The sequence below is a fragment of the Taurulus bubalis genome (genome assembly GCF_910589615.1).
Source record: "Taurulus bubalis genome assembly, chromosome: 5".
Taxonomy (NCBI): domain Eukaryota; kingdom Metazoa; phylum Chordata; class Actinopteri; order Perciformes; family Cottidae; genus Taurulus; species Taurulus bubalis.
Window position 1 is genome coordinate 13,237,931 of NC_136593.1, and position 15,735 is coordinate 13,253,665.

Sequence of the window (15,735 nt, forward strand, 5' to 3'; positions counted from 1 at the left end):
AATTAAAGGGTGCATTGGTCGTCCATCGAGGCTAAAGACGGGAACGAGAGGAAACTCAGCCGGCTAACGTTAGCACCGCTTGGATGTATGAAACAAAGCGGCTGTGAGCGATTGTGTCTCGCTTGCCGCTTTTGTCACAACGCAGCCACGTTTAATAATACAACGTTACTAAAAAGCACGTGCAGGTTGGGGTAATTAAACATATGATGTGACTTTTCGAATGCGAAGCTTACCCAAAAACTAAGCAAAGTGTGCTGTAGTTCCCTGAGCAAAAATGTGTAATGGCTAGCTCGCTAGTGTTGTTTGAAAACTTCTGCTGCCCGGAAGTTGAGGTTGTTTTGCGTTTGTGTGTCGAGAAGGACAGTACCACAGGAAGTAGTGCTGCCTCTTCAGTCCAGGAGTAGTACTACACCCAATGTTGTGGTAGAGACACTACAGAAGATACAATAGAAAGACATGTTTTGGTGTCTATAATGTTAGTAAGCCAAGACAAAATACTGTGGTTCATGATTAGCATATATACACACACATTTATGGTTTATGAATATATATATATATATATATATATATATATATATATATATATATATATATACATATGGACATTTCTGGTTTATTTTTTCAAGTGCTTTGCAGACAATGCACATGGTCAAAACAATGGTAAACACGTATTATGTAATACATGTGTAGTTTACAGGAGTTAATTAATCAAATAATACAACTATTACTAATGTATAGCAAACGGCAATTTGTAAAAACAAATATGTATAGACATTTAAAATAGCATGTCAAATTAAATAAAAGTTATATTTTCCATTAATCATTGAAGTTGTATTGTATTTGATTGTGCAGGAGGACTGCAGATCGGGGAGTTTTTGCTAAAAATCTCTTTAAATCTTTGACATATTTTTATCTTCCGAGTCTGTGCAAATGGGGTCAGAGCTCAGATGTTGTGCCTCACTGTCACTATTTGCATGCTGATTGTGGCTGAAACAGGTAGATAGTTTGTATTTGTTTTTATGTTGAGTGATCAAAATCTAAATATCAGTATTTGCTGCGTTTGGTTGTCTGCTTGGAGAGTGGGATGAGGGATTAAGGTTTGAGGATGGAGTTGTAGAAAATATCTTTGTCCACACAGCATGATGTAAGACCGTCCTTCAACATTATGCATCTACCATAAGGAAAACAGAGAAACACAAGGGCCACCATTCATATTAAGGTTCTCCATCAATTCCCTCTGTTTGAAAACAGCTTGTGGACAATAATATAGAGGTTGGCAAAGTGACATGGAGCCATACAATGTGTTGCAAAAACAAAATAGCTGTGCAAAGAAAAACAAACCTACTTTGAACATTTTTGAAATTGTTATGGTGGATATTGTATTGTATTTGTTCTGTGCTAAATGCTGTTGTATTTCGTCGTTTTTCAATTCTCTGCTATCAAAAATGAGACCGGCATGCCTCTGCTGGGCCCTGTGACCTGATCGCCAACATCCAGGTGGTCTTGTGGAGTGAGTGTGGCAGTGTTGATGCTGCGAGAGAGCGAAGCAGGGCGTTGCCTCAAAATGAGTGCGAAATGTGTTACTTCTCTGCAAGTGCACACACTGGGCCTATTTGTTTAAACCACACTGATATTTCCAGTGGCCTATGAATGACTTGCGTTCAAACAGGCCGCTTGGCTTGCGTGTGCTTTGACAATGCTGTATGATAGGCTCACAGGCTGCATTATTCACAGTGACACGTTATGCCTGCTTCTCAAAAAGCCTCTACAATTATCTGCACATCCTGCACGCGCTGCTACAGCAGCTCTCTGAAAGCTACAAGCAGATGTGAAAAAAAAGAAAAGAAAAAAAGCTCTTCACAAATGACTCGAATATCTCATAAGGTGAAGCGCGGATCACGTTGTTAAGAGAACAGTGAGTGATTTTTTTCTGCTGCACTACGTCCACAGACGTCTGCTTTCCTTGACGTCAGGAGAAGTCAGAGCGGATCCAGCGCTGCGCACAAGCACAGCAACCAGAACGCTCCCAGAGGGAAGGAGAACACACCACAGCCACAGATCGCAATTTAGGTACGTTTATTTTTTTAGTTTACAGTCATATATTTCCCGAAATACATAATCGATCGTGCAGTTTTGCTGTCGGCAGTAAAACTTGCAAAGCATTATGTGCGCGCCCTATTGTCGCATGCCTGCAGCCTCCTGATTTAACCCAACGATGCTGCCTGCCTTTGACTGCCATACCCTTGAGCGCTGCAGCAGGCTACGCTCCGCACACCCACACCGCCTTTTCTCTCTTACATGATCACCAACACGAAAGTGGGACTCGTTTTCAGTTCTGCAGACCTATCGAACCGGCAAAACGTTGTAATTCCCATTCAACTCCCTGCTTGCAATTCACGCCCTGCAGCCCTAATGCAGAGCAGGTTACCAAATGTTTGTCAGTGGAATGCTGCTTCCATTTCACCTGAGCTCTTGTATTCGTAGATGTTTTTTCTTCTTTTTCTTTACTGCAACCTTATTGTTTAAAGCTTCAGATGTTAAATATAGCTCAAGTCCCCCAGCTGGTATCTGCCTCTATAACCATGGGTTTGTTTTTGCGGCGGTGCATGGTCCCTTCTTTGCGACTGTATCTGTATCTGCGGCACTGTTTCCCCTACTTTCTGTTATTTGTTGCTATTTAATGTTGTCCAGCCAGTTGTCTTGTCAGCAAAGTAAGTTGTTGTAGGTTGAAGCTTTTTGGGCGGCAGTAATCATATTCTCTTTTCAGTGTGCAGGCTTATTTTTGTCGTTCCTTTCTGTTCGTTTTTGTTTTTATTCATTCATTATTATCATACATGACATTTTCCGCAGCCCTATACAAGTTTACTCAGATGTATCCTGTCTGATGCTTATACAACATAAGAGAAAAAAACTAACTTTTCTTTGTGACATCAATAACAAGAGCACTTAATCAGGGAAATCAATGGTTTCTTGATGGATTAAGTTGAATATTCAATTAGCCAAACGGTAATGGGTATATTAAACTGATACTGAAGCACAATATATCATGCAGCCTAAATACTCATAATTAAGTACCTGGTGCAAGAGTTAAGTGCTCATTGATTGTACAGTATATGTCATATTTCAAATGTTATCTATTATTTCCCCACTGTGTGCTGGAATGATGTTTGTAATATAGACATCATCAGAGGGTGGTTATAAATGTACAGTATGATGCAAAACCATGTTGCCAATGGGGGATTGTTTGTCTTTAACACTTAATTAGTTAAAAGTCACATAGTCCAAATAGTCAATCATTGGTTTGATTTAGCACAATCCTCCTGATCAGAGATGTATCTTTATTTGATTACACACTACACTTAATCGTACATTCTCTGATTCTACTCACAATTTCTATTCTGCTCTTTTTGCCCCATAGCTGTAGTGTGGCGAATCCGATCAGCATTGTAGGATGCCTCTTGGAGAGGATGGAACTGGATGGAAAAAGAAGACATCAGACATCAAAGAACATTATGACTTCAAAGAAGTGCTGGGAACGTAAGTTGCACTGGTAGTTTAGTTCTGTTGTCAGGTCAAGGCTGACCCGAGACCCTTAATGGTCCCAAACACCTCAGCTGTGTCAGTTGACTTGCAGATAACAGAGTTGCAATTCAAAGAGAGTTGAAAAAACCAAGAGGGTCAAAGGGCGGCACCACTCATTTGTCCCCCCGTCTGTGCATGCTGTCAGGGCTGCAGTGTTTGAGTCTGGAGTCTCTAGAAATTTGACTGACACTTTGGATGGGCCTGTCACTTCTGCCTATTTTGACTCAGGCTTGTCTTGTTCTTGGCTGCTGTCAGATGCTGACTCAACTATTTCCCACTCGCCTGGAAGTATTTAAACACGCATTTCTTTCCCTTGGCCTGTTAGACTTTCTTCTGAGCTGTGCAGAAGCATTTGGAATTGATTAACATTTTTATGGATTGACTGTTCAAAGGCAATGCAAAGTAAATAGCAGAGTATATATTAACAAAAGCGATAACAACTTCACTCAATCTAGTTTTGGAAACAGTTTATATATTTCCACGTTGTTGGTCTTAATTACAGCCATAACTGTGAATAGATCATGAGTTTAAAATGACGGCGATAGGGCGCTTCAATTGTAAATGCTTATTAATGAGCATTATTGTGAATTTAGTTATTCTCCCTACTTTGGACATTGAGACTGTATTTGTAAAGATGCGTATTTTAAATTTAACACTGTTTTATGTTTCAGAAACAATATGACAAAGACATCTAATGTCAGATTTAAACTTTATTTTAGCGACTCACCACATATGATCTATATCGTACAGCAGCAATCGCTGATCTAAGGCAATCCTGCCAAGCCCGTGTAGATACTGTGTAATGTGCATAATGTGGCGTGCACGTGATATTTAGGCAGTCTGGCCTTCATGTTAGCTCTGACATGGTTGTTGAAACTAAGCTATAACATGACTCAGTGTTTCTTTATTATCGCCCACAAGTTATTAGCATAGGAATACTACTAAACTTAATGAAACCTGCAATATCCAGTCTATATCTGACTATGTAAGTCAGCTGCACCTTCCTCTGCTCATGTGATGATTGACTGGAGGGCAATACAAGTTATGTATTTATCTTAATTTCTTAAAGGATCAAGAGCATGTGCGTGCTCAAAGCGAAACAATAGATCACATAAACCAGTTTCTGCAGGTGCTGCGTGAGATTTCTCTGAAAAACGTTTCAAAAGTTCAACTCACCTACGTATCGTTGTGATGTGGCCTTGTGGCAACTTCTTTCCGTTGCTTGTAGTTTGGAATCTAAAATAGATCACATTTACATAAAACTTTTAAGTAAATACACCTTTATTTTGTTATAAATTGCTAAATGAATCCTCAACCAGCAGGGAAAAGGTTGCCTTGTAATGGTGAGGGCTGGACTTACACAGACCTGCGACTGCATCTCTCAGGGGGACACGACTTAGCGCAGATGGTCAGGGGGCCCCCCACCCAGACTAAGTAGAAGTGACCTAGCACACGTCCACCTGTGATGACACCAGTGTGCCATATGGACTGTGTTTGTTTTCTATTTTTTTGGAATCACACCTGCTCCCCCAGAGAAGCTGCGCAGAATCAGATGGTTCAAATCCAAAAAAAATGAAATAGCAGTGGGTTGACGATGAGGCTGTCTGGTTATGTCGAGCGCTGTAGGAGGACATCAAATAAGACTCCATTGGTCTCAAAGCTGCCAATGTGAGATGCGATGCAGACGGTCTATCTGAGAACACATGACTGCTGCTAAACGCTGATAACTTCTGTTTTGAATCCACTAAGTCTCACAGACACTCAAAACTGTGATTGTAATTTAGAGTAATATGAAAGGTTATATAACAAGGATTGAAATAGTGAATGGCCAGGATAGCTAGTCCCACATGTATTAAAAAAGATGGGGGAAAAGTTATAGTAATATTCTGTCCCTCCTGTCACCATAGCTGGACCTGGCAGAGGGCAGAATTAATGTGTTGACGGAAAAGCTCCTTATGCTCGAAGAGAAGATTACAGAGGAGCTTTATCCAGGAATTCAGTGCATGAAGTTAATTGATTTATGTTGAAATATTATATTCAGATCCAGCTAATCCTCACAGTTCTACCTCTGTTTGGAGTCCACTTCAGGACAAACTGTAGGTTTAGCAGATTTAAACAATTTCCCCACGCTACAGATATCACCACATGTTTTTTGTTATTCTAACTATCACTTTTCTCCTGTCATTTATCTATGATGTAAACATAAATAACTATTCTTCTGATGCCTCTTGGAGTTGAGATGTTGAGAATTCAAAGTCAATATAGAGCCATATGTCTGTTGCAATTTTATCATATGATTGCATAACATACTTTATGAGATTCTTAACTCTAACTTCTAGCTAACTCTGTGTCTTTTCCAGTTAAATGAAACGTCCCATACAATTTTTTTTTTAACTTCTGTCCATGGTTTGGTGCGTTTACAGAACGTCAAATAAATAGGATGTTGCGGTGGGACTTGAAGGAGTAGTGATATATTGATGCATGAAAATGAGTTCAGCGTATGAATCCCATGGACAGAGATATCCCCACAAGCTGGCAGCTTGTCGGACAGAAATGAAGAGCATGGCGCATGCAGTTAATACAATAATATCAGACCACAAAACAGCAGTAAACCCTGTTTTAAAGGTGCTACATTTGAGATTGGGAGCATTTTGATTGCCTCTCAACTGCTCTCAACCGACATCTCGCAGCTAATGGTTCTCACAGCACTAACAGTGCAAACTATGGCAACTGTGCTGACAGAGCTAACAGGGTGGGCGCTACATGCCGTAGCTCGGCTTACAAGAGTGACTTTATACTCTGCTTAGGGAGACATTACTCCACTACATCTTTAAATAGCAAATAGTTGCTGCTACGACAATGCTATGAATCCAGAATATGGCAACTTTAAACATCCCCGGTAGAGTACTTCTTTTGTGAGACTTGTCTGCCAACTCAAAATAATGAGCTCAAAACAACTAAACCTGCATAGAGCTGCAGCATTTGGTTTTGTTTCTTAGCAGTATAGCAGCAGTTCCAGTCCCCCATTCTCAAAAGGCTATTGTATTGAATAGTAGCATACTCATTGTTTCATTGAGTTTTGCATCAAATTGGAAATTCAAAGACAGATATTAGGCATGTGATGGATAGTTTAATTGTGTACTAAAAAAAACAAAGCATGAGAATTGTGCCTTAGAAAAGAAACAAAGGTATAAGAAGACATGGGGGAGGTGAGTTTTAAGAACTACTCGTGCAGTCCAGGTGGATAATGTGTAGGAGCATAATTGACGAGTACTAAACACTGTTGGAAAGCTCTCATGATGGTTGTTTATAGAGATGAGCAGAGGAGTTAAGAAGTTTGTAGATGGGAGTAGATGGGAAAGTGAATGATCCGGTCCCATATATGTTGATATGAATATATAGTTATTTTTCATATGATGCCGACAATGAATGTGGAGATTGTTTGGAAGGGGATAATACTGTATGTCCATACATATCCAGTCTCTTTGTCTCTTTGTCTTAAACCCACACACACACTCCCCCACACACACACACTCCCACAAACACACACACACAATCCAAAATGGATTAGGCTAAAAAGAGAAAGCTTTTTTGGGACTTGGAGGCATGCTGGACTTGAAGGGTGCACTCGCATCAGGTGAGATCGATAAACCGCTCGGATGCTGAAAGCTGACTGCAACAGGTCCAAGGGCCCTGACTGACTTGATTGATAGTGTATCTTTAGAACAAAAAAAAGAACATTATGAACAACATTTGACATTGCAGCACACATCCATCCTTTTCAGTGCAAATGGGATTTAATTACATCCCGCTCTCTTGTCAGGCGAAGCCTTTAAGAGTGCAAGAAGAGCACACTTGTCACAGTGAAAAGCACGGAGAGACACTGACAGCAGTATGAGAATGTGTGAATCAATATTTTCCCATATGGACAGCTGGGATTAAAGTGTCTTCAACAACCTGTGTGTGATATGTGTGAGTGAGTGTGTGTTTGTGTGTCAGACAGAGTCCCACGCAGTGGTGTTCATCTCTCTCTCCCTCTCTCTCCCTCTCTCTCTCTCTCTCTCTCTCTCTCTCTCTCTCTTTCTCTCTATCATCTATCTATCTATCTATCTATCTATCTATCTATCTATCTATCTATCTATCTATCTATCTATCTATCTATCTCTAAGGAGGTTTAGTCTAAAAATATGTGTTGACAGTCTTATTCGTGTACACAAAAACAGCCGAGCGTCAGCTAAGTGTCTTGAGGCCAATGAGTCATATACAACTTATTTATTTAAATTTGATAACAGCAAGTCAATGTGCAGGCCAGGACTATTTATTGACATGAAATAGATTAAAACAATCTTTCAAGATTTCAGAGTGGTCTGTTGCTGATTGCTGGTGGAAAAAATAAATTGTGTTTTCTAATCTCAGACTGTAAAAAAGAGAAGTCTTTAAATCTGGACAATACTCATTTCACTCCTGCCTAATGTCAAGACTTACACATGAGCTGTTAACTAAATCTCATCCGTTGTGAATAACAGCAGTAGCTTCCTTTCTTCCTCTGACTGCCGTTCCACTTCCCGAACCCCCTGAGAGCCCACCCCTACGTCTCCAAGTAGAAATTAGCAACTGGATGCTTACAGTAATTACAATCTGTCTCACGGAAGAGCAAGCTTTTCTTTTTAGGAGTAGCATAGATAAAGCACGGATCAGGTCACATACAGTATAAACTTGACTCAAAATTTGTAAGCAGATATTTATTGTAGTACAGTTCTGACAGTAGTCACTTTATATTATAATAATGGATCAAATAACGGTATATCGTTGCTATACTGATACGATTGTTACTGTCATCCTCTCGTCACTGTAAACTGAATTTAAACTAATTTAAAGAATAAATGTAAAACATGATGTAGTTCCAACTTCTCAATTGTGAGATTTTGCTGCTTTTCTCTGTTTTCAATAATTGTAAACTGAATGTCTTTGGGCTTTGATCTGTTGGTATGACAAAAGACATTTGAAAACACTGACCTTTGTTTCTTGGACATCCTGACTTGCATTTTTCACCATAAAAATATTAAAATAATCAAAGCCTTTCTTCTCCATGCATGTCTAGAAATAGAAGCACAGTTCCCACAATAAATACTCAGTCACCACCTTTCGGGCCACTACGTGTCCGTCTCCCTGTCCTGGTCAATTGACCCTTCTATTTTAAAGTAAACAGCCAATAAGACTAAATAGATTATTACACACCAATAATAGAGTTTTGTCGCTCCTGATCCTCTGAGGAATCCCTCGCTCTAAAAGCTGCAGACTTAAACACATTTAAATGCTTTTATGGGTCGATGAGAATTTGAGCTTCATGTGATTTAGCTTTGAGATTATTTTCAGGACTGTTTAAAAAATGAAACCAGAGATGTGAGAATTGTCTCTCCTCATGTGCATCAGCTTCTCTATGCAAGCGTTTCTGCTGCGCTGGTTCGTTGAGCACAAGATGGCCACGGTACAAAGCCATCTCAAGGATTACCACAGATCCACACTGGGCATTTATTATGACATGGTGATGGGAGGAGGGGCACCAACAGAAGGTCGGGGTTGCACAATGACTCTAGTGCGTTATAATTAACTGTTAATAACCATTAAAAGCAGAATAAACAGAGCGTGATACAGGGTTGCCTTCTTATCACAGTGCTGATGTCTGCATCCTTTCAGTTTAGGTTACACACTTAAGTGAACTTCATATTGCAAAATCCTCTAGGTGCTGCACAGTGTGACGGGTGGAAAAGAAGAGGGGATATTTCCTAAAACATGAACATTGAACTCCCATTGTGTATTGCGTGACGGTGCTGTTTCACAGACATGTAAAGGATCCCTGCGGTTGCTAACAATGTTTGTGCGTTCAGGCCTCCTCCTGAGCTCCCTCCCACGCTCCTTTGGGGAGACTGTGTACATACACACTATTCTGCCTCTCACCATCACCATAATACATAATGCAGGCGAGTCTCCCTCAGAAACAGCCACACCACATTTACTTTATTTATTATTGAAGAAAGTAAAAATAGTCTATTTTTTTGGGGTTGAAACAAGTGATATAAATGTCTCTATGTATCTGTTGCTGCACCTCCTGAGCGTTTTCTCAGCACCCCCAAAACTCTCAGTAATGTCACCATTTTTAATTATTCATCTAAACACCACACACACACACACACACAAGTGATGTTTGGAGATATTTTTTTTTTTGAACCTTTTAGGTAGTTGAGAGGCAGTTTTAGGAGGCCACAAACACATCTACTGACTGTTCTTCATTAAGTGTGGGAATCAGATAAAAACACCCCTTTGCACTGAAAAAAAAAAATAATAATAAAATGATTTGCATGAAATGTTCCTTCTTAAAATTTGTCAAATTTAAATCCACCATGGCCCGTATAGCCTAGGAACAATACTCTCCTATCTTGTCTATTTCACTCCACACCCCAACACATTCCTCTTACTTTCTCTAACGATTTGCATATGCGTGCGTGCGTGTGTGTGTGTGTGTGTGTGTGTGTGTGTGTGTGTGTGTGTGTGTGTGTGTGTGTGTGTGTGTGTGTGTGTGTGTGTGTGTGTGTGTGTGTTTGTGTGTGTGTGTGTTTCCACGGCCTGTGTTTCAGGGGAGCTTTCTCAGAGGTGGTACTAGCAGAGGAGAAGAGGACTCAGAGGCTGGTGGCCATCAAGTGCATCCCCAAGAAAGCATTGGAAGGCAAAGAGAACAACATCGAAAATGAGATCGCTGTACTACACAGGTGAGGTCACCTAAGTTCCTCGCGATGCGTCAGCTGGTGCTTTGTGTCCAACGGGACAAATTAGTCAGTGCCGTCTCTTCCAGCAAAGCATGCACAGATGCATAATATATGCAAGGGGTCAATTGAATGGGTGACTAAATGCATGGTGTCAGTAGAAACAGTGGGATTGTGCACCGGAAATGTCAGGAGTAAAGAAGATAGACCTATTTTTAGTGTCCCTGTTGCCAGGGCAACAGCACACAGAGGCGGAGATGGTGTGGAGTTCCCCGCAGCAGTGCACTGAAGAAAGAGAATGAGGCAGAGAGGGTGGGGAAGTGGAGAGGGGGTAGGGTATGATAGAATGAGAGAGATATGGCAGAATGGGAGGAGTGGAGTTTGGCCAAATACTTAAAGTCACTATTAAATAAATGAGAATCTGAAAAAATGTCGACAAAAAATCACATTTTAGCAGCTGCCGATGTGTTACAGCGATGCTGTGTCAACTTGACTTGGGAGCCAAGTGAGATGCTCGACTGTCTGTCGGCTGCTTCATAACAATAAACAAACCAGTTGGTGGGATCTGTATTTGTGATAGTTATTCTGTCAAGCCCTCCAACGACAATATCCTAAACCGTTCTACTGGTTCCAGCTGGTCATTGGGTTTCTTAGCAAGCGGTTGTCACTGTATCGAGAGCTGATCTGAGAGGTTTTTACAACTTATATTGTCGGAGAAGAGAGCAAATGCAAAGTTTTGATCCCAATTATCTGCATGGCCTTTCAAACTGTTTTGAATGTGTATTATGCAGCAATAATGCCATCTGGTGACCAATTTAAAGCATGAGAGAAATGTTACTATTTCTGTCCATTTAATCTTTCTCAGAATCAAGCACCCCAACATTGTTACACTAGAGGACATCTTTGAAAGTACATCCCACCTATATCTAGTCATGCAGCTGTAAGTACTTCTTTCTCTTTCTCTTACACGAGGGCCAATTATACGATAGAAGGGGCTTACTGAGCATGCACTTTCACTGTAAAGATTGTATTCATCAATTTACTGAAAATTGATTGGCAACAATTATTTTAAACAAAAATGTCTAGTTCAGAGTCGGATTATTGGCAGATTTTCTCTATATTTTGTGTTTGGGGACTGTTTCTCAGACAAAACAAAACCTTTAAAAATGTCGCTAGTGGATCTAAGTATCTTTTATTACATTAACATTCAGTTAACATGCAGTTTTCCTTTCATGTTTCCCCTCAAGATCATCTTATTCTATTTTCATATATATTCATACATTCATTATACGTATAGTATCTATTAATTCAAATACTCAAAGTCAAAGCATTTTACTTTTTTTTTACTGCACCAAATATTCACACTTGTAAAATTATATTTGGCCACATATAAATCTAGAATTAAAACAACATTGAACAATATTTGGCTGCACGTGTGTTACTTATAGCCCAAATTCAATACAAAACCACCATGATTTCCATCTGGCAGGGTATCTGGAGGCGAGTTGTTTGACAGGATTGTGGAGAAAGGTTTCTACACAGAGAGAGATGCCAGCCAACTCATCCACCAGATCTTGGATGCAGTCAAATATCTCCACGATATGGGAATCGTTCACAGAGACTTGAAGGTATCGTTGCTCAGGGAAGACAGAAATAAAACAGCTCAATCTGGCTTGCAGTTGACACTTTCCCTCCCTTTTCTCTCACCCTCCTCTTTGATCGCTCTGCTTGTCGTCTGCAGCCAGAGAATCTGCTGTATTACAGTATGGACGAAGACTCCAAAATCATGATCAGTGACTTTGGACTGTCAAAGATTGAGGGAGCAGGCAGTGTTATGTCCACAGCCTGCGGAACTCCTGGATATGTGGGTAAGGCCTTTATTTCACTGGTCAGCCTCTCCTCCTCTCCCGATCTCTTTCATGTGAACTTAGCGCTTGCTGTTCAACTCATATCCCCTCTTTATTCATTGCGCTGTGATAAGCTCTTACATCCACTACTGAGTCAATTGTAAGTGTTTTACAAGTGCTCTCTACCTGTTCAACGTGACCGAGATCACATGGTATTACAGAAAGGTCAAGATTACTTGAATTCACACCCTCTTCAGCTCTATTTTCCACTTTTCCTGAATGTCTGCTGTGTGTGCGTTTCACAGCTCCTGAGGTGCTCGCTCAGAAGCCGTATAGCAAAGCAGTGGACTGCTGGTCCATCGGAGTTATTTCTTATATTCTGTAAGTCTGAGCTCATTCATCACTGGGACGTATGTACAGCTAGTACTAGCATTGAATATGTTCCAATATCGCTCCCTCAGGTTATGCGGATATCCTCCGTTTTACGATGAAAACGATTCCAAGTTATTTGAGCAGATTCTGAAAGCAGAGTATGAATTTGACTCTCCGTATTGGGATGACATCTCAGATTCAGGTACCGATTACTAAAAATGTGTACAGCAGATACAACAGTGAAAACTAACAAATCAGAGTTGAATTTCACATTATGATTGATTTTTGTTTGTAGCCAAAGACTTCATCTGTCACCTAATGGAGAAAGAGTCATTGAAGAGATATACATGTGACCAGGCCCTCCAGCACCCATGGTAAGAAAGTCAAAATACTTATGTCTATATCTATCTCTTTGGCAATAAGTTAATAGACAGAACTGAACAATTTTAATTTATCAAGCATTCTCTGGCTTTAAGATGCTTTTTAAATTGATACTCTTTGGGATTTGGACTGTTGGTCGAAATTTAAATACGTCACTGTGGGTTCTTGAAAATGATTATGGACAGTTTTCACAGTCAAAATGAATTAATCAATACATTGAAAAAAGAATCAATAGTGAGGCTGCATTTTTTTCATTAATCATTCATCTATTAATCATTTTCTCGATTAATTGTTTAATCTCTTTGTCTATTTTCCAGAGTCAAAAGTGACACATTCAAATATCTTGTTTTATCCAATCAACAGTGATATTCAGTTTACTATGTCAGTGGTGTGTGTGCTAGGGAGCCCCAGCAAAAGGGGAATAATTCATCGGCCCTATAAATCCCCCCATAAGTAACACAATGGCAGAATATGAGACTATTTTGGACGTGGGTTTCATCCACTTTCTGTAATAACACATTTCAAAGAGGGTCTAATTTGTGTTAGTTTGGAAACCATCGTATACTGTATATGTGACACAGAAAAATATAAAATCTTCAGATAATGAATGAATTATCAAAATATTTGCTGATTTATTTTCTGTCAATCTACTTATTGATAAATAATAAGACGAATAATCGTTAGCCAGTTGCCGCTACTGCCTTTATATTCTGTAATTCTTGTTGACTTTTCAGGATCTGCGGAGACACAGCTCTGGACAAGAATATCCACGAATCTGTCAGCGCTCAAATCAAGAAGAACTTTGCCAAAAGTAAATGGAAGGTCAGTGCCACGGTGGAATCCTCAAGCAGCCGACTCAACGAGCAGTATTAAGATTAGCAGACACACGTTGTGTACACCGTTACTATTTTTCTCACTCAGTCGCTGTCAGTCACAGACAGGTTTTTCCTTCCTCTCTCTCTGCCCATGTAGCAAGCATTTAATGCCACAGCGGTGGTGCGCCACATGCGGAAGTTGCAGCTGGGTACCAGTCTCGAGGGACCTAGTCAGATTACTCCCACCAGTCCCTGCCATGGACATCTGCTCCCAGAGGAAGATGAGGAGGAGGAAGATGATCTGGGGAATGGGGAGGAGGAGAGCTGTAAGTTATCAGTGAATGAACAAACACTCTCAGTCTATTTTCAGATGTCTGGTTCTAGCATCCTGCCACAGTATGAAGTTAAAAGGTTTGTGATGATATTGTGATATATTGTAAATTCACAGTATTTTAACTATCTTGCGGTTAACTTTGCAACGATACAACTGTCTTGATCAAGTACCTTTCTTCTCATCTCTATCAACTATCCCATATGATGCAAATGCAATGCGGTGGAATCCTTTGGCTGGACAAAGACAAATGTAGGGCAGAAAGGAAGAAATCTTCCTCAGGCATTGACATCCAACTTTGAACCTTAGAAGAAGAGAAGGGGAAGATGGGAGAGGTTTGCACGGGATTGAATTGAAGAGGGAGGATGGCGGGGATGAAAAGAGGGATGCCAGGATGAAGAAGGACAGACAGAGGGAGGGAGGGAGGGAGGTGAGTGGGTGAGGGCAGGAGAAGGAAGTCAAGAAAACTGAGACAAACAGGAGAGGATGGGTCAACCTGTAGGGTTTGACAGGTAATGAGAGATTTAGATGACGCATGAACTTTCTCCTGAACATAAGTTCACTTATATTTTAAACCTGAGTCTAATTCTCTTAATTCTGGTCATTAGAACTGTTGTCCATGATACCTTGCACATGCCACCTCCAAACACTGAAAGTAAAAACAGAAATGAGCACCAAATATTAGCTAAACATGAAGTGCTAAATGACTTCTGTAAAATGAGAGTTTATTTTGAAAAGCGTGAGGCGGCTCCTGCTGCCTGGTCAGATATGTTGTTTTGCAGGAGTCAAATTTCCCGGAGGTGGTGTGTGCAAAGTTATTACGGTCCATATTCCGAATGGCCATTATTATGAGAATAAGACCCGATTGAAGAGTACCAGAACATCCCTTTTACTTCACATGCTCCCTTGTTTTGCTCTCATCTCCAGTGTCCCACTATGAGGACGGCCGTCGCGGAAGCACCGAGGGCAGCGCAGACCGGGACAGCCTGAGAAGCTGCACCTACTGCTGCAGACCAGCGAGTCGCGTTTGAGCCCCTCCCGTTATCGCGGTGACATGGTATCCCTGGAGCACCCAGAGCCCGACCCGCCCAGTCTGGCCAGGAATGCAGAGTAGTTATCAGGCACCAGAGTACATCCACAGTGAGCAGGTCACCGTCACAGTGTGGAGAAACATACAGCAAGTCCCCCCCCCCCCCCCCCCCTCCGCCAACACCCATAAAAAAAACACATCCTGACCCAAGACACATAAGTTTCAACTGAAGAACAGAATACAGTGGACACTGATTTAAAGAAAGGGCAAGTCTGCCTGATTAGCAACCTAATGTAGTTGTACCTTTGTGCAGTGTTGGCAGTCAGGGGTCATTTGACAGCATGTACATTACAAAATGTGTCTCTGGATGTTAGCTACCAGAAAGGAGCCAAGCCTCTGGAGTCTGAATCAAAGACGAGGCAGCGGCCCGAAGGCAGGCTTCTCCATTATTTTTGTTCTTACATGATCTGTCACATCTACCTCTAATCACAATTACCGTTCATCAGCACCAATCTGGCTCTCACACTCTACATTACTGGCAGCTTTCTCCAAAAATCTGGCCAGACCGGGCACAAAGGAACGAGGGAACGCTTTCTAGAGGGAACTGCTGAAAGCT

General features: G+C 40.9%; 1 protein-coding gene across 1 annotated transcript; it reads left to right on the forward strand.

Annotated features, from left to right (window-relative positions):
- Window positions 1-3,451: 3,451 nt before the first annotated feature.
- Window positions 3,452-15,120, forward strand: camk1a (calcium/calmodulin-dependent protein kinase Ia; the record flags this gene model as incomplete). The annotated part of the gene is made up of 11 exons (XM_079218373.1): window positions 3,452-3,537; window positions 10,218-10,349; window positions 11,209-11,283; window positions 11,833-11,971; window positions 12,085-12,211; window positions 12,496-12,571; window positions 12,652-12,764; window positions 12,858-12,936; window positions 13,678-13,765; window positions 13,916-14,084; window positions 15,017-15,120. 11 exons carry the CDS (start codon window positions 3,452-3,454, stop codon window positions 15,118-15,120), a joined length of 1,188 nt encoding a protein of 395 aa, XP_079074499.1.
- Window positions 15,121-15,735: the final 615 nt, after the last annotated feature.